A 19,294-nucleotide genomic window follows, 5' to 3' on the forward strand; every position below is an offset into this window, starting at 1 on the left:
GTAAGATCTCCGACCGTCACATCAGGGGTGTTGATTGATGACCACACACGCGTTGCTGCGCGTGGAACTGAAAAGGTAGGCCTTTAAAAATCCAAATGTCCAATCAGAAATAAGTATTTGACCGATTTAATTGGCATGTCAAGATTAATGTTCTGAATCTTTTCTACAATTCAATATGAGAAAGTTCCTCATGTACAAAATGCGGCACTTTTCAAACGGTTCCTTACGGAGTGGAGACGAGGCACAGCGAGAGGCAACGGTTTTATTTGAATTCACATTAACAAACGCTGCAGAGCTTCACAAAAAAACAGGACGGGACACGTCCCGCTCTCCGGGAGACGCACACGGGGACAAACGCCAACAGTACTGCTGAATGGAAGACACGTTTCTCCACAATTGGAACAAACCCTCATAAACACAAGAACAAATAATTGTGCACGCGCCCCTCAGAGGAGGAAGACACGCATTTCCTCCGCAGCATCACTTTTCAACGGGAAAATGCCACAGCAATCTGCACATGATGTTATCTGGGGTGAAGTGAGCGGCCAAAAGAAAAGATCAATCCATAGTTCCACTAAATCCGCTATATTCATAAATGCAACCGCGGCCGCTGCGATGGGGTTAAATACACGAGTCCAAACGGGTTGAGTGGTTTACTTTTGATAAGCTGCAGCTGGGAGAATTAAGTTTCCAGCAATGCAAGAGTAAACGAGCAAACCACAGGAGAACTGTGACGATGAGGAAAACCAAGCCGGAGGTTAAACAAAGCACTTTAAAAAAAAATTTAAAAACTGAAATCCACAAAAAAAAAATAAAAAAGACGACGAGCGGCTGTGTTCACCTCTCGTTTGTAGTTGATTGGCTACAACAAACAAACGGGACCATTTGGTATTTTATGCAATTCAGTCAGTGTACACATCGTCTATTTAATGATGAGCACTGTGTTCTGTCTAGTGCGGATCGAGGATATTATCAAAGGGTCAGTCCATCCAAAAAAATAAGCAAACAATAGTTTTAATGAGTCACTTATTGCTTCAGTACAAGTTAAACCTTTGATGCGTTTACATCTTAAATACCCACCGTTCCAAAAATATTAAAAGGTTCTCTGAATAACCCAAAGACCTCGTCGTTAAATACAATTTCAATTATTTGAGCCACACATTTGAAACATTACATTTTGATCATTTGCATCTGAAGTGAAATGACCTGAAACTCAAGTGTGTTGCGTTACAGCAGCAACCAGACAGGAACAGCAGCAGGAAACCAAAGCGATCCTTCGAGGTCATTCGACCAGTAAGTAGGAAGGAACTGACCCTAAAATATACAATATAAAATGACGATTCCTTCGTTTTTAACAGACCTAAAATGACCAAACACGTTGCAAAAACCGCTGCGTGAAAATGTAATTTAGGCATCAATGAGCTTTAGTCCCGTTCTCTTCCCCTTTGCAGCTGATGCTCAGTCATTAGTCACGCGGTACCTCAGATCACTGATTTAAATACAAAGCATCTATTGTTCAAGTTGGAGAAGCAGCGAGGCGAGAAGCGCTTTTCCAAATATGACAGAATGCATGAAAGCTGCGCGTTGTTTGTTTGCTCCTTCATCAAAAAGAACCAGACGCATTTCTCAACCTCTGCAACACCATTTCACACCTTTAGCTTTACTTCAATAAGTCGGGAGTGACTCTTACTATTCAAACGCGCTTCGATGAATTTGGCAAAACATGTAACCTGACACAAGCACACGGAAACACGGCGTTAGCGTGTTGACCCTCTAGTCGTCCACGGTGATGTTGCGGAACAAGTAGGCCATGGACTCCCCGTTGTGGATGCGGCGGATGGCCTCGGCCAGGATCATGCTGACGTCCACCGTCTTGATTTTGGGACACTGCAGCTTCTGCACCTCGTGGGGGACGGTGTTGGTCACCACCACCTGGGAGCGAGGGGGGAACAACAGTGGAGAAAGGTTGCTATAGCGACGGTTTTCTGAACAATTGATAAGTTAGACCGTAACGCAGCTCTAAACTCGTCCACTAGGAGGACGTATCAACTCTTTATTGTGCTTAAGTTAATTTTTTTTAAATACATTAAAAAAAAAGTAATAAAACACGCAGAGGCGTCTTCACCTCGTCGATGGCCGACTCCTCGATGAGGCGCGGCGCGTCGGCAGACAGAAGGCCGTGCGTGGCCATGATGTAGATCTTATAGGCTCCTCTCTCTTTCAGGATCTCGGCAGCTGCCACAAAGTCCCCCACATCATCTATGATGTCATCCTGGAAGAAGGAAGCAGAGACGAATGAAAAAACTCCAGTATTTTGCTATACTGAATAGAACATCTGTGTTTTATTGTCTGTGAATTAAACCGTCTTGTGACACAAAGAAAGTTTGATTAATTCTACCAAGATGAATGGAGCATGAATGAATGTTGTATTTCTAAAGCCGTCCTGCTGCAGAGGGGGAATCTTACCACAATGATGGCGATTCTCCCGCCCACGTCTCCGACCACCGTGATGGGAGGTTTCTCCTTGGCCATCATCACTGGGAAGGAAAAGCACCGCGGGTCACGTGAAGCAAAGGATCAGCGCACCGCTGTCAGATTGGGTAAATTGGGTTGAGAAAAGGTTTTTGCAATTTTGGAAAAAAAGAAAATTGGAAAAAGTAAATAGATTTGTAGAATTAGTCTAAGAAGTTCAAAACGGTTTCAATTATTTCCCCCCATTGTACCCCACCTACGCTTCAGCGGCTTAAGTCAAATGCCAAACTTAGTACTGCACATGCAAAATCAAATGAGGGTTTTCTACCCAGGATACCCAATCAGAGCAATGTAAACACACACACACACACACACACACACACACACACGCACACGCACACGCTGGGGCAGGCATATGGCAGCTGTCTGCATATGAACCAAAAGGGACCAGACATTATTGTTTCAGAGTGGCTGACGAGGCTTCTGCATGAACACACGCGCAGCGATGTTCTGGGGTCGGTCCTCAGTCGCACATCGCTGCTGGCAGACGCTACTTTTACATGCACACAACTCTCCGCCGCCGCCACCGTCCCACATGCCGACAACGAGAGATGCGGGCTGCATCCGCTGGACCGCCATCACGCATCACGCGACGACTTCACTGTTCCCATTTACACGGCGTCCTTTGTCACTGTGGGCGGATCCCCGTCCACCAATAACAACACAGCGGCATGATTTCCCTGAGACTTGTTTAGCGCACCAGGTGTCCAAACTGGATCTAGGACATTATTATATATACACATTTTAAAAAGTAGCAGCAATGGCAGCTTTGTTGTGCATGTAAATGTAGCTATTCAAGGAAAACAGTCCACCGGCAGACAATCAGGCAGTGAAGCTGATTGTGAAGGAAAAAAGGGTCCAGAGAAGCAGTCGGGGGGGAGGGCGGGGGGGGGGGCATGCCTCGCAGAGCCCTTTGCTGAATGCCGCGAGTCCCACAGCATCAGACAACCTGCCGCAGTCACATTCAGGCTTCAAGGCCCCATTTCCAAAGACAACAAGAGCCACGTTGTTGGCAGAGCACACACACGTGCTGCAAGACATCTTGTGCTTACAGCTCGCCGAGAAACGTTTGGTCAGATAACATGAAAGTGGTTTAGGGTAGAATATTAAATCAACGTTTCCCCAAGAGAGATAAATCGATTTTAAATCAGCAAATTTAAAACAATTTTATCGTTTTAAATACCATCAATAAAAGTACTATACTTGATTTTGAATTTAAATCTAATTCCTAAAACATTCCAAAATCCCAGACGTTAAGTTTCTTCTCACCAACTTTAAAAGCATGCTTCGTCATCACCATCATCACATGCAGTTAGGACCAAAAGGTTAACCAGCTTTTCAAGAGTGGGTTTGATATGGATGCACCATGTGTGGATTGGCAAGATGAGTACAGATAAAGGAAAACAACCAAAAAAGGATTAACCAAAACAAATGTCTGCCATGGTTCTGCTTGGATTAATGGCTTTTTTCAAATAGAAATCAGAACACCACAGAACCAAAAAAAAAGGGGGGGGGGGTTTGTCTTGTAGAACAACTTTCTGGAATCTTTGTACGGCGCAGAGAACGTGTGAGCTGCTTCTCCAAGAGCGGCGCGCGCCGGACGGACGGACTCCAATTGGAAAAGCAAACCGCCCGAGCACCAACATATATTTGTTTTTTCCTAAATTTCCCCAATCAAGAATCCAGACTGCGTTTCCACAAGACGAAAACAAAAACCCTTTTCACGCATGCACCAATCAAGGAGCCACTTGAAGAGGAATCATTTCAGAGTCAGATGGGAGTTACGTTTACGGCCGTACTTGGGAGCTCTATGCCGGGGAACGGAGCTTGTTGTTTGCCTGCTATTACCAACAAATAAACACCACGTTAACACAAAAATGCACAAATATTTGACATGACAAACACATGATGCCGAGACTTGGAAAATCCTCTTACGTCGCTGCGGAACAACTCCTGTCTTTGTTTTGTTTTTTTAAATCAATTATCTGTTGCTGTTCAGTAAGAGGATTTTTAAAGTCAAGGGTGAGAATAAAAACAAGAAATATTTTTGCTAAATTAAATGAACACTGTGCTCACAGTAATTTGCCAACGACACAATAATTCAATATTTCCATTGAGATTGCTTAACCGAGAATAAAACACAGCAGCTATGTTCAAAACTACACGTGTAACGTTAGTATTTCTCACCAAAGATAAATGACGCCGTGTGCCATGAAATGGCGCAGACTACGGGTCCGTGATATTTAGGCAGGTTAGGCGTTGCAGCCTGGATGCAGCATGAGTCAATGTAGTGGATCTTTGTAATTAAAACATGCAGCAACACAGGAAATCGGGTTTTTTGAAGTATGGTGGATGGTGAGAGTGAGGAACAGCAGAATCGTCAGCTCAAAACAGGTCAGCACAGAAAGAAGCCGTGTTGGTTTGTCGCCAGGACGGACACGTGTGAATGAACTGAGCACGGAGTTGTTAAACTAGCAGGAATAATCAGAAATGTCGGCCTCGATTTGACCGCGGTATCACACACGAAAAGCGATCCAAACCGTCAGAGAAAATTTAGCAGGGAAACGTTTGCTGTAATAAACATCAACCTGCCAAAAAAAAAAAAAAAAAAAGCCAGAGGTGGTCAGAATGTGTGTTTTTGTTCTTACGCGGGAGCTCCAGACCGGTGTGTCCCGTGGTGTTGCGCACACACGGCGGCGAGTGTCTTCCGTCGGCCATGTCGGACTCCGAGCACTGGGCCTCGCCGTGGATCACGGCCAGGCCCAGACGCAGGCGCTCAGCGTAGGACTGGGCCCTGGACACAAGCAGACACAGCACACGCATTGCAAACAACATCCGGCGTCGAATAAAGCCCACACGGCGGCCATGTTAAGACCATTGAAATGTTATTTTAACACGGAGGTGATGATTAGGTTTAGCCATCGCTACCTCTTGGCTGCCGACGGGGACTTTGCCACGATGATGGCGTTTCTGTAATCAGGAATCTGACAAAGACAAAGCCAAACGTCAATGTCACGTCAGGTTGATGTGGTCACCACGACTGCAGTCAAACAGTCCGCCGCGCTCGTCACCTCTTCTTGGATGTACTGAATCAAGAAAGGAGAAGCACGCAAATTGTCCACGGGAAAGCTGAAGAAGCCCTGGATCTCCTTCTGGTGCAGGTCCATGGTGATGATGTGCGTCAGTCCTTGGGGGAACAAAAGGAATATTAAATCAAACGAATCCCTGCAAAGACGAGGTAAGAAACAAAGCACACAGATCGCAGGTAGAGAGTTGTGTTGTTCCCCCGTACCTGCTTTCGCCAGCATCGAAGCCAACAACTTGCTCACTATTGAGCCCCTCTTCCTCATCTTGCACTGTTTGCTGTACGGGAAGTAAGGAATGACTCCAATGATGTTCTTTGCACAAGACGTCTTGAGCGCGTAGGCCATGACCAGCAGCTCCATGATCGCCGTGTTGACATCCCTGGTAAAGTTGGGGGGGGGCAGACATTTAGACTTTATAGTGATACAAGATCCTTGCCAGAAGGTCTCACTGAAGCTCACCTGGGTATGGTCTGGATGATGAAGATCGTTTGTCCTCGGACGGATTCTTTCACATCCACTCTGGTTTCTATTGTGATGGAAAGAATTCGGTCACGCTGGGGGGGGGGGGCTCAGCTCTTCTGGTGGTCCGCGTGGCAGCTGGCCGTTCAGTTAATTACTCAAAATCAAAACCAGTTAACGGTTTTACTTACTTTTTACCAGCTAAGTGACTCGATAGAAGAATTAAGATAGGTCTACTTTCCCGCTTTGCGTTACGCGCCGTACACTACGCGCATCCACAGCGGGTTGAAGCGCTCCACTCACCCCGGTTTGACTCCTGGAAGACCACCGACTTCCCCAGTTCGACTCCCAGCCGCCTGTGAAGGGAGCGCACATGTAACGCACCCGATCGGGACATTTAATGATTCATTCGTTCGTGTAATGAATCATTAAAGAAGAGCTGCATCTTTGTGGTTGAAATTCACTTGTTTTAAGTCGCTTTGGATAAAAGAGTCAACTAAATTACACGTAACGTAAAAAAGACTCAGCTGTGCTTACTCTGTTATCTTCTTGGCCAACTCCGTGCACGCTACAGAGGAGTTTGCGGAAAAGACGCGATATCCACTTTTAGCGATATTCATTCTTGCACCTGTGGTGGTTTACGCCGCAGACACCCGCAGCCTCGGCACCTTAAATCGATCCGCCAGCACGTTTGTTTCCCACTTTCTTCTTATGGCGCTGCCGTAAGCTAACTAGCCAGTAAGCTAGCTAGCTAGCTCGCTGGCTAGCTCTCTGATTTAGCAGTCAACTAGCCGCTGGGCGAGATAACCACACAAAATACCCTCAGGTGTGTGTGTGTGACGTAGACTAAGCCACCGCACAGCTACAAAGGCCTTTTCAATTGCGGTCCTACTTCCTCCAATTTGTCCAGATGTTTGCGGACAAACGGCTGATAACCGTTGGTAATGTAGCACCAGAGGCGTCCAATGAGGCGCTCGTCTTCTTCTGCTTATTTAATTCAGCTGCAGTCTTCAAACGTTTACGGTGCACGGCGCCACCTACCGCCCCGGGGAGTGTGGTTTCTAGAAAGTTCAGGAATAAAAATAAAGATGATTATTCTTGCTTCTATTAATAATATTAATAGTAAAAAGGGAGGCATGGGGCTTTCCGCTTCAATTTCTGTTTGCAACCAAAGTAGTGACCCTTTGGTGACTTTTAGAAACAATGCATTTTCACATGGTCTTTACTTTTACTTTTCAGAACTGGAGGTAGCAGCCTTGTTGTTTGGTCCTAATTCAAAGTATTAGACAGATTAAACCTTCGACCTCACAAGGACATTAGATGGAAACGTTATTAGGATTCATATCTGTTAGATTCATATCTGTTAGAAAAAACAGATGATGTATAATCCTGCAATCTGCAATCCAAACACTGGATGCCACTAAAACGTCACACAGGAAGGAAGGCAGGTAGCTGTAAGCATAGTCCGACAGGTACTTCCTGGACAACGGAACAATCGGAAGTCATGAATCTCATAATTCGATATTTAAGAAGTTTGAACTTCCGCTGACGCAACCCTCTCTTTAAACTGCTCTGGATGGGCCAAGTGGAGGTTTAGGTGGGGTTTACACGTGCACGAGAACGAGGCGAGCACGAGCCCGCCCACAAGGCTCGGTTACGTGAGCAACGTGCGTTGGATTGGATGTCGGCAAACAGGTGACGCAAGAGCTGCATGAAGTTAGTCAGCCAAGTAAACAAAACCGGATAGGACTTTATTAGCCTTCAAATAAAATAAATAAAGACGAGCACGTGATGCATTCAGTATACTTTACGTTCAATTGCGTCCACATGTTTAAATGTATTAAAAAAGGGCATTGAACACAAAATAAATAAATATACATTCACAGATTATGTTGAATGTGATCCGGTCTATAATATTGATTAAGTGAACATTTTTACAGATCCCTAAAATGTTCTATACTTTATTTCGTTGTTAGAAGGAAACATGTACTGTAAATCAATTTTTTGTAAATCTAAACATGTTAAAAAAATAACAGGATTGATTGCGTAGACATTTTCTTGTTCAGCTAAAATTGTGAACCACTGACCAGCTGGGCTCTGACTAATTTACACTCATCTAGATTATCACTGTCACTACCTGTACTAAACTATTTATTTATCTTTATTTCCTAGCATTTTTGCCATTTATTGAACTACATGTAGTTATTTTCCTGGAAGCTTTTCTGGAAAAAAAAGATCATACATTAAAGACCCATTGCATAATACCGTTGTGTGTACCTTGTGGAAACAGAAGAAACCACATTTGACTGTCCTTTATGAAAAATAAAAAACAAACATGAACCGATATACATTCCATTGACTTTCTTTACGTAGCGCTGCGCGGGTGACACGACCTTTATTTTGAAAGTCTCCGCCGGAACGGCCGCTTCGCGTTGCTGCAGGCTTGCTGCTTGTGGAGAGCCTGGCTGGGGGAGAGAACCGTGGGAGAATGTGGAATACCTCTGACAAAAAAAACAAGTAAAGTTTATGATTGATAAACATCGGGCGGCGTGGACGCAAGACACCGAACAGGTAGGCGAGCGGCTCACCTCGCTTCCGTCATTTGTTCTTTTTTTGCCGGTCTCGGCTCCTGTTAAACGCCGAAAAATGGAGGTGAAAATGTGGTCCCAGTCATGAGGAGGCTGCACACAACACTGAATAAACAACGGGAGCAGCAGCAGCAGCAACAACAGCGACAACAACAACAGCTGCAGGCAGCGACGGCGACCGTGCAGGACGAGTCCGCGGCATGCGGAGCAAACGGAGACAGGAAGCGATGCGGGGACACGTCCAGAGGACAGACCCGCCGTGCGGCTGCAGCACTTAGCTCGGATCGCCCTAAAGAGGGACAATGCGACACAGTAGTTTGAGCAGGGCTAAAGGTTCAACGTCTCAAATCACGGGTTCTTATCTTACATAAGGAGCTAAATCACTTCTAATGATGCGTATCACGGTGTGAAACGGCACATGGGACATGTTCGTCAACACTTTGTTCTTTTATTTTTTTTGCAGGTATCACCAGCAGCTTGGCAACATCTCTTCTCTCCCCTGGCTCGTGTGAGGACGGATAGTCACATCTGTAGTCGCCCGGTGCCTCCTTCCTGGTAGATCATTCGTTTTTCCCTTCACAAAACTAACACCGGCAGCGCAGGAGAAAGACGACTTCCGCTTGAGTTCAGCGGCCCACAAATCCGACCTTATCCGAGCTTCTGATAAGCTTCTAAACCTTCCAACGTCTTCATCGGCATTACTCGCTCCTCTCATCAGGTCGTTACCGTTTCAAACATCTGTAAAGACTCCTCCGCACCGCCATGGCCTCCGTCACCCAGTCCTCCGAGCCGGAGATCCCAGACAACCACAGAGAGAGCTGGCTGGCGCTGCTCTCCGCCGCCGAATCGTACTGCCAGAAGTCGGGCAGCGATCTGGCCATACTCACGGCGTGCAAGAAGTCCCGTCCCCCGGCCGGAGGCGGGACCAGGAGATGGGAGGGCAGCGGCGTCTTCCCGAAGGAGTGCGATTTCTCCTACAGCGCGTGGGGTCAGGGCTTTCTGGCCGAGTCCGCGCGCCGCTACATGGACGACATCGGCGTGTTGCACTCCACGACCATGCTGACGGCCCAGAAGCACACGCGCCAGGCCGGGACCAAACTGGTGGTCGACCTGACCTCTGACCCCGGGACCAGAGGGGTGAGTGACCTGCCCGTGCTGCATGCTTCCCCGCGACATTTCCCCAGCGCGAGAAGTTCCCGTTCATTTCATTTTTGCCTTGTTGTTCCAGAGCTTCACGGGCGACGGCGTGGTGGGCGGAGTCAGTCCCAATGACAGGCTGTACTCCCAAAGCTACCCGTCAATCTACAGCTCGGCCGCTGCGACGGGGCCGGGCGGCGGGCAGAACTCCGAGGCGGAGCGGGAGAAGTGCGTCCGGGAGGCCGAGGAGAGCAGACAGAGGTCCGGCATCGCCGACCTGGAAGAGGAGGACGAGGACGAAGAGGAGGACATGGACGAGAGGAGGCCTTACGGGAACGAAAGTGCCGGTGAGGAGCCGCCCGGTCGATCCGCGCGCGCGTCACAGTGCCACGCCAGTGCGTACGTTTCTGACGGGCTTTTCTCGCCGCTTTGCTCCAGGTGTCTTCTCCATGGACGAGGACTCTCTGTCTCGGGACTGCGAGCCGTTCTTTGAGTCCGACGGGGAGGAGGAGAGCACCGACGGTAGGGGGGCAGGGGGCAGGGGGGGGGTGAAGGCAGTCGCACGTTAGATCCACACCAGTGCACCAAACCCAATGCTCTTTTCCCACCTGCCTGCCAGGCTCCATGAGCGAGGACGCCCCGCCGCCGCCGCCGCGCGGCATGGCCATGGGCCAGGCCTCGCTGGCGTCCCGCCACGCCCACTCCTTGGCCATGGCGCGCTCCCTGCCCGTGTCGGTGCCCGTGTGGGGCTGCGGAGGAACCAGAGGTCAAGGGGAGAACAACAGCGGGGAGCGGGTGAGCGCGCACGCCGAGGAGGTTAAAATGCTGGGCGGGTCAGCGGGTCGGCCGGCCGTCTTTGGGCTCAACTTCCTTTCTTTGAATGGGGGAGGGAGGAGGGGGGGGGGTGGAGGTGGATCACCATGGTAACCTGTTCAGCTTTGGAAGTTAACTTAACAGAAGTTATCACATTACATGTCATTTAGCGGACGCTTTTATCCAAAGCGACGTACAATAAGTGCATTCAACCATAGGGTACAAACTCAGCGTCACAACATCACGTAAGAATGCAAAGTATACAGTCAGGGCTGTAAGTATTTGGACTCTGACACCATTTTTCTTTACGTAGCTCCGAAAGATTGGAACTGAAGCCGTCAATATTTGGTTGAAATTTAGACTTTCAGCTTCAATTCAATAGATACAACGAAAACCGAATTACAGGCTTTTTTTCCAAAGTCGTCCCATATTTTACGAGGCTCGGAAGTAATTGGACCGTTGTTTGCCGATGGACCAGCTTCCAATCCTCCTCAGGTAAAGGAAATATAAAGGGAAAGAGTTGGGGATTAAGCAAGCTGTTTATGTTTTATTTCTCACGCTGTTAGTGGACCAAGGCGGACGCTATTCAGTCCTCCGTATCCTGATGCGCCAACTAATGACCGCAACCCCTGCATTAGTCCGTGTGACCATAACGGTGTGCGTAACAATTGCGCAAGGTTATGACAGGCCGATATTTTCCACAAGCAGTCAGCGTAACGACCGCTGACACAAGATTCGGTCGAGATTTGGTCCTTTTTTAACCGCCTGGTATGTGAAAGCCTGCACGCTACGACCACACGCCAGCGGTGGCGTCCCCTCCTGATCCACGTTAACCTGCAGCGTGTTCCTCCTTCAGATGGGCGTTGCGGACCTGGACCACATCGCCGCCAGCATGAAGGCCCTGTTGGCCCCCCGAGCCACGGACGGGACCGAGATGTTCGGGGCCCTGCCTCGGCCCCGCCTCAACACGGGGGACTTCTCCCTCAAGCACTGAGCGAGCAGGGGGGGGGGGGCAGTGGAGGGCAGGAGGAAGGGATAGAGGGGCGAGGTGAAGGTCGTCCTGACCAAGGAGAGGTTGGGATGTGAAACAGCGTTAACGCTTAGCGGCTCCGTTTATTTCCCTCGAAGCGAAATGTACACGCACTTGCTTTTGAGGGAAAAGAAACGTTGTGAACACTATTACCATTTTCCACATGACACCACCCGTCACTACACACGCCACAGTACACAACACTACATCCGGATTGGCCGCCAGGACGTGTGTGTGTAGCGCCTCACGTTACGGAGCATCAAGGGCACTAAAACGGTGGATCTGAAACTTGAATCGGCTCAAAGAAACGGTTTTAACATCGCTATTTTTTTTTTTTTTTTTTTTGCGAGAAGTTTGGAGCTGCACTTGGGAGATGCTTAGCTTAGCTTATTTTATCTTAGCTTAGCATGGATTGGGAGCAAAGGGAAACACCTAGCCGGGATTCTATGATGTTGAAAACACCTCTAAAAAAATCACATTAAATTATTCTTTTGGCACACACGTTTAAAAGTGTTGGTTCAGAGAGAGCCAGACTAGCGGTTAGCCTGGCTTCCGGTCCTTATGCTAAGCTAAGCATCTGCCTGCAGTTTTAGCATTAGCACAGGAGCCGGTGATCCGTCGGGGTCACATGGGCGTCTCGCCTGCCTGCTGCTATAGTTCACTGAGGAAATTTACAGGCTGTTTATTTATATTTTACACCCCCCACAAAAATACAACATATTCCTTAATATGAACCAAAGGAGTTGTTGACTTGACACGAACCTTGTGGCTTTTCCAAATGTTATTGGAGGACGCGGCACCGCCTCCTAACACGCCTAACATGTACTTTTATTTTTGCCAATGAATGACTGATAGAATGATTGTAAATCAACACTGCGTTAACGGTTGCTCCAGTTATCTTGTTAAAATGACTGATTTTGAATGAGAAAGCGACTGTACGAGAGCGGGAGATACAGAGAGTGATGGGTTGGTTTTAAAGAAACAAATGTCCGTCTCTGACATTTTCAAAACAGATAAATGTTCCGTTAAGTACTTTAATGTTTGAAATAAAGGAGCGACACCAAGAGAAAGAAAGACTCGTCGTATCTTTGTTCGGCGGTGTGATGTCATCAAAGGCCTCTAGAGGGCCTCACTACTCCACTGAGGGAAGGAAAGGAGTTGATTTGCATGATCGTGCAGAAATAATGTAATGCCAGTCATATTACATAATAGTTTATTGACTACATTAAGCACATATAAAAAGATGCCTTAGTTAAACAAGCACACCAGTACATGCGTTTTATAAAATCATACATGAGCTATTGTAAACTGAGTTGAATAAAACCAATAAATACACACAGGATGGTAAATAAAAGGAGAAGCCGCCTTTGTCTACAGTATGAGATGAACAAGCTTCCTTCATGCAACCACAGAAAGCAAATGTCACAACGTGCTTCCATTGTTCCCCAAACTTCTCAAACTCTCCACCTCCCTCCTGACCCCCCCAGATTTACACCATAAACCGCCTCGCCTCCGCGCTCGACTCTTTGCTCCGTCACTGATCCTTTTTCCGCAGAAGGCAGAACGAATTTGTGCCGACCCAGAACGCGGGGAAGATCTTCTCCTGAATGTTGGCCTTGAACTTGTGAATCAGCTGGACCTCCTTCTCCCCCTCGCCCTCCACCACCAGGAGCTTGATGATGCCGGCGGGCTGGTCCACGTAGACGCCCATGGTGGAGGACAGGGGGAGCTGGACGTCCACGTTGTCGCTGTTGTGCCACACCTGGTAGCAGGAGCCGGACCAGCCGGCGCCCCACGAGCTGTTGTTCTCCCCGAGGCCGCATGAACCCCGGGCGTCCGGGCCCTTCCGCGGAGCGCTCTCCAACACCACGCCGATCACCACCCAGCCGTCGTAGTCCACCTCCCAGTACCCCCGGTAGCCCATCAGGCCTTCTTTACACAGCACCTGGAGGAAGGCAGGAGGAACACAGCAGGGAATGAGCCGCAGCTCGAGTCCCAACGTTTAAGGGGATGTGGATTTGGGTTTCTGGAGGTCAGTTTATAACAGATTTATATATTTATAATTGTATATAAAAATGTATGAAATGTATTGCTTTAGGTAGCGAGCCACATGTTGGCCGTGACTCTTTCCTCTGACCAATGTAGCGTGTGTGTGTACCTGTGGGGAGTGCTCATATCTCTCGGGCCTGGTGGGATACGGGCAGACGGCATCGGAGGTGCGGGCCACTTTGGATCCCCCCTCTGAAATCCACAACAGCTTCTGTGCAGTTCTTTCATCCAGAGAGAACGGGAGCCAATCTGAGAGGAGGAAGGCGAGGGAGGAAGCGGTTGAGAGGCAGCAAGGATGTGACCCGCGAGGAGGAAGGAGGCCAGGAGGTCCGTCCGCACAAATCAGTAAAGTGTTATTTACAAAAAGAAGAGCACAAAATACATAACAATCACACCAACTTTTGTCATTCTCGCTTGTAAAAATGAATTTAAGAAAAAGACGATTCAGCTTTCTTCTTTACACACTCTTCATCCCCCCTACAATTTAATTTAATTTGGCATATTTCATTTTGTTTGTAAAAAATACCGCACATTTCATGAAGTCAGCCCTGGTGGTGGGTTCGGGGATATTTGGCTCATATGGAGGCGGCTGATTCTCTGAGGCGACAGATGGGAGAGATAACAAAATGAATAGAAGGAAATACTTGGTGGTCGAGTGGATAATCACATTTACATTACGCCTTCCACCTCCATGTAATGGGTCTCTTCATCCCACAAACAGTTGATATTTACCTTCTGCTGCGCGGCTGTTTTTCCTTCCTGCGAAAGAGAAAATAAAAGTTCCTTCAGCTGCATTTATGTGAAGAGACGGTGTATGCCGATGTATTTATTTAGTATTTATGGATACGTATTCTCTCTAAAAGGCAAAATAAAATAAAAGCTACCATAACAGGGATAATAGTAAAGTTGTACAACCTAAATACAATAGAATACATTTCTAAAGCCAAAGAGAATCTGTGTACCGCTCTATGTACACAGACTATATTCACGGCTTCAGATGAACTTGCTCAACGCGTTTCTTTAATAACCAGCACTGTTCAAGGTGGCGCCGGCCGTGTCTGTGAGCGCGCTTTAAATCTTCTCATCTTTCTCCGTCGCCTCCCTCCATCGACGCTCCTGTCGGGCTGCCATTCTCCACACGGAGGAGATCACACAGCAGCATGCGGGCTCAGCTCTGACTCATCAAGTCTTAGGTTTCAGCTCAAGGAATCCGCAGGCCAGATCCTCCTTGTGAGCGGGACACACATCACGGCCTGCTGACAGCAGAGAGTCTTATTCTGGGGACATCTGTGCACCGTGCCGTTACTTCACAGGGCCTGTTTGTCTCCCCCGGGGGGTGGAGGAGGGTGGTGGTGTAATCTCTTTTTGTCTGTTCCTCCTCCAGCCCAATACTGGCCGCCCAGGTCAATATTGGTCCCCCCTACCCCCCCCCCCAGCTTTAGTAAGTCATTCTCGCTGAAGTCGCGCTTTCTCACAGATAACCAACTCATGGTTCGGGCTGTTACATCACCATTATGTGCTGTGTCCTTTGCTTTTGGCAAAATTAGAAATAACAGCTTAAATTTTCTTGCTTCCATATAAGGACGCTTCCTATACGACGTATTCCTAACCACTCGTTCAGAATAGCCATTCATTGAGGCTCACCCGGCGTTGCATATTTGTATGGTTGCATCATAAAAGCAAATGGAAGATGGCTATATGTCTTTATAAAAGGGGCAGGATTTAATGGCCTCTTGTGGTGCGGTCACAGATAACTCAACACCCCTCTCCTCACGCCTCCATTTCCAACGCCGCGGTAACGTGAGCCGCCGGGTGCAAAACCGTGGTAACACCCGGTGGCCGTGCTCGCCGATCATTCATACTGAAATAAAACTATCAACAGGCAAACGAAGCCGGGCAGCGGCGGGCCGTGCCGCGGGTTTGACCTCTGCGGCTTGTTACCGCCGCTTCACAATCAAAGAACGCTGGTTAGGGTTGAAGGCAACGGTTTGTCCATTCTACGAGGCTACGAGGGTTTCAGGTTCATATACGCAGATGAGAACTGAGCAGTGAACGCTACATTCCTTGCGATGCCGCTGAAGCGTGAGAGTCGGCGCTTTCAGGTGGGATGATTTATCCCACGACATGTGTTAGCCTGAGGAAACCCAGCCTCAGCGACCCTCAGCCAGCACAGCGACCGGGAGGACGGACTCAAGGCCGCTTTAACATCTGCAGTCGTCCGATGTGATCGAGTGGGCCGCCATTCCTTTCCCTGCGGTCCTTCTAATTGTGGCTAACGTTTTGCGAGGGGGCCGGCGTTGATGCTTTTGGCTGTCAAGGCCGAGATCCTTGGCTCCTCCATTAAAGTCGGGAATACCATACTGTCATTCAAAATCCTGAATGGGACCATAAGCAAACAATTCCAGAAAAAGACTGAGCATGGAGGATTATTTATTGGACCCACACGGAGGCTTGCAGTCTAAATACGGAGCAGGTTGGAGTTTGGACATTGTCCTCATGTTCAGCAGCGAGAAGAAGCATTTGGCAGGACAGAGAGGGACGGTAATGGAGCCCTTCGGGAACGCTGGTGACAGGTCACACAATTCGTCTCGTCGTACATAAAGGAACGCAGCAGGTGAGCCGGGATGAAAAAGAGAAGCCTTGTGGAACATCGCTGGGTTCACTCGGGCTACAGGACTCACTGACGCTAGATGGATGTATAAAATCAACAGTCACTGTGACCTTGTGTAGACCTGGATGGAGATATGAGCCTGGCAGTGAATCTGGGGATGGAGGGTGGGTGGTGTTGGAGAGAGGCCAGCTCTGAGGAGGCTACGCCCTGACGGATGCCCGTCCACGCACAGCGGGATCAACAGGAAAAGCCCCGAGGAGATCAACAGATCACGGTAATAGACACGAAGGAAGCAACGAGGGGTGAGGGGTGAGGCATTGAAATAGTATATATAAAAGACACCCTCAGAATTCAGTCGAACATATTGAAGCTGTTGGGAGACCAAACAAAGGAACCAGGTCGGATTAGAGTTTAACTTCCAAAGACTCGAAGTGAGACGGGTTTCTACGTGGATTCACATCAAAGCCAAAAGGTCAAACGCTGGTTCTCAATGAGGGCTGTTCGGTTTAGACGCCGGTTTTAGATCGTTTTACCTCCCCAAATTCCCATCTCAGTGGGACAGAGCAACATTATCTGTGCAGATCAGGTTCACAGGATCCCACTGAGACGGCAAGATCGGAAAATAGTAAAAGATGCGGTGGCGGGAGAGAGATGAGCATCCTTGGCCGCGGTCCCATCTCATCCATCGGGTTCCTGTCAAGACGCTCTGCGGGAAGCCCTGCGCATGTGATGTGGAGACGCCAAGTGAGAAAAGCACATGGAGCGACAGAGCGGTCAAGGATTCTGGGAAGAGTAATTCAAGAGAAAAGATATTTTAAAAGGGCTGGAACAAAAACAAAAGCTGGCTGATCTATAAAATGTGAGTCCTGCTGCAGTTATGGAAGCTGTCATGGACCAGGAAACACCAAGCTTGGGTTCTAAGTACGCCAGAAAGGAGCAAGGGAGCGACAACACCTGCAGCCGTGGAAAAGATGAGAAAGGCGTCTCGATTGGGGGAAGAAACGAGACAGACGTAGAAGTGCTGAAGTTGCAGATGAGGCTTTGACATTAAGAGGAATTTTGTAGGAGACAGCACAAGCTCAGAAGAAACCATATACGTCGCTGAAGAGAGTCGATCCTGCACCGCGTCAACATGACTAATGATCAAGAGAAAAATGCTAGGATCCAAAGTGAGGTGCTGCCTTACAGCGATGGTCTGGACTCACATTAAAATTGAACCCCACATGATGAAAACTGGTAATGAAAACAAGTGATAAATAAGTTTGATAGCATAGTGGGATGTCTCTGTAGTTAATGCACATTTATTTGCTCTCAGTGTGAAATCTGGACATTTGCAAATACAGTACAGAAAAATAAAGACCCAACGTTTTTGATTGTCGGTGCAGAATAAACGAGAAAGAAATACAACTACGACTTGCCGGTTCTTTGTTTGACATATTACCAACAACTGTCATTTAGTTTTCAATGATAAGAGACAATCGGGTGTTGCTTTCACTCTGCTTTTATGTCCCTCGCGGGTCCCCGTACAGAGACCCAGGTGAGGACGGCTTCTTACCTGCTTTCCTGGGCACAGGCATGATTCCCTTTGTGGTCGCAGCGCCGTTTGGCATCAAATGGGGAGGTCCAGTGATAGTGAGGGGCTGCGCCTCTGGAGGGTCCCTCTTATTGACTTCAAAATGAGGAAGGGCGGGAGGGTCGGGGAGGAGGACGGGGGGATGAGAAGCGGTTGTCCAAAGGGATGGTCCTGTCACATGACACTGCAGATCATTTCTCAGAGAGTTGGAGACGAGCAGATACCCGGTATATCTCAAGAATGCCTTTCCATGTACACACACACATGGGCCGAGTATGTGCGCGAGGCACACAATCCACGTCTGGCAGGCACATTCAACAAATTTGACTTATGGAGAGATGATTTCGCAGCTCTGTGGGGTTCAAAGGTGGAGTGCACGTATTTCACATTCGTTGCAGTATCTTTACTTATGCTTTGTTTTGTGACCTTTGCAACACGATGACCTCTGACCCAAGAATGAGCGGCCACTGAAAAACGCAACTTAAAGGGACCCCGACACAACTTATAGCTTTGCGTTTCTGCGAGGGGCGGCCAGTATGTAAGATGGCAGTCAGCGGCTCGCCGGAGAGCTGTCGTCAATATCAGAAGCCATCAATCAGCAGCTGCTGCAAATGCAATCTAGCCGAGAGGTTGAAGCTGAGAGTTGTGAAGGGCTGCTGTGGTCAGAGCTTGAGAAAATACACCAAAAAAAACAGAACCTAAAAGTGTGAGCCAGAATGGCACCTTTTAATTATCATTAATAATGAATGTGTATCCAGGCTGCAGAGGGAGGATCAGTCAGCTGCTGACTGCTGAGACAGGGAGAGTTCAATGATTTAGTCTTTAATAGAGACGTTGTAAATGGACTCATGTGTCCAGATCCGAGTTAAGGACAAACATATTGTAGTCAACAGCAACTTTGGAACTTTAACAAGCTGGCAGAGGAGGTGTGAGAGGAGTCGGTCTTAGCGACGAGGGAATGCGTGGCTGCAGAGTGTTTCCTTCACTGATGCGTCCTAATGGATGAAAGTTAAGACAGCGTCCAACTGCAATCAGAAGAAGAATTTTAATGAAGTGTAAGTCCCAGCTTAGCTCCTACTCCTATAATACCAGATACGCCCTGTGAGGCATGAAAACACATTTCAACACCTGCCGCTTACTGCTGTCAGTGAGAGAGCCTAAATAGTTCCCCGACCCGTGTTTGTGTTTAGCCCAACATCATACAGTCAATGACCCAGTGTACATTACCCCCCAGCCGGGCCACTGAGCCCCCTATCGCGTTGCCTGATTACATGTTAACATGGTGGTGCTGTGGTGACATGTGAAGCATGATTGGGCGGAGTAAGTGTGAGGCTGTAATCCGTGGAGGCTGTTCAGGGGACGTCTCCTTGAAGTTGCCTCTGATCGACAAGGCAGGTGCTGCCCCCCCCCCCCCCC

General features: G+C 48.2%; 3 protein-coding genes across 4 annotated transcripts; 1 reads left to right on the forward strand and 2 right to left on the reverse strand.

Moving 5' to 3' along the window:
* Window positions 1-248: 248 nt before the first annotated feature.
* LOC120827381 (phosphoribosyl pyrophosphate synthase-associated protein 1) lies at window positions 249-7,247 on the reverse strand. 2 transcript variants are annotated; one of them, XM_040190225.2, is made up of 11 exons: window positions 6,615-7,138; window positions 6,381-6,433; window positions 6,078-6,144; window positions 5,825-5,997; window positions 5,604-5,719; window positions 5,461-5,516; window positions 5,181-5,326; window positions 4,332-4,373; window positions 2,467-2,537; window positions 2,126-2,272; window positions 249-1,932 (listed from the first exon to the last, which is right to left on the reverse strand). In XM_040190225.2, the coding sequence occupies exons 1-11, from the start codon at window positions 6,695-6,697 to the stop codon at window positions 1,774-1,776; spliced, it is 1,113 nt and encodes a 370-aa protein (XP_040046159.1). In that variant the 5' UTR covers window positions 6,698-7,138; the 3' UTR covers window positions 249-1,773. The 2 variants fall into 2 exon arrangements, with proteins under 2 accessions (XP_040046159.1, XP_040046160.1); XM_040190226.2 differs by lacking the exon at window positions 4,332-4,373 and having other exon boundaries at window positions 6,615-7,247.
* A 1,213-nt stretch (window positions 7,248-8,460) lies between these two features.
* On the forward strand, window positions 8,461-12,719 carry akt1s1 (AKT1 substrate 1 (proline-rich)). The gene is made up of 7 exons (XM_040190227.2): window positions 8,461-8,648; window positions 9,129-9,220; window positions 9,384-9,802; window positions 9,894-10,149; window positions 10,241-10,324; window positions 10,422-10,597; window positions 11,472-12,719. The coding sequence occupies exons 3-7, from the start codon at window positions 9,428-9,430 to the stop codon at window positions 11,607-11,609; spliced, it is 1,029 nt and encodes a 342-aa protein (XP_040046161.1). The 5' UTR covers window positions 8,461-8,648; window positions 9,129-9,220; window positions 9,384-9,427; the 3' UTR covers window positions 11,610-12,719.
* Window positions 12,720-12,841: 122 nt separating this feature from the next.
* LOC120827383 (tripartite motif-containing protein 16-like protein) lies at window positions 12,842-18,001 on the reverse strand. The gene is made up of 5 exons (XM_040190229.2): window positions 17,861-18,001; window positions 14,427-14,453; window positions 14,226-14,291; window positions 13,804-13,943; window positions 12,842-13,590 (listed from the first exon to the last, which is right to left on the reverse strand). Exons 1-5 carry the CDS (start codon window positions 17,913-17,915, stop codon window positions 13,180-13,182), a joined length of 699 nt encoding a protein of 232 aa, XP_040046163.1. The 5' UTR covers window positions 17,916-18,001; the 3' UTR covers window positions 12,842-13,179.
* Window positions 18,002-19,294: the final 1,293 nt, after the last annotated feature.

The sequence above is a fragment of the Gasterosteus aculeatus genome, chromosome 11 (genome assembly GCF_964276395.1).
Source record: "Gasterosteus aculeatus chromosome 11, fGasAcu3.hap1.1, whole genome shotgun sequence".
NCBI lineage: Eukaryota > Metazoa > Chordata > Actinopteri > Perciformes > Gasterosteidae > Gasterosteus > Gasterosteus aculeatus.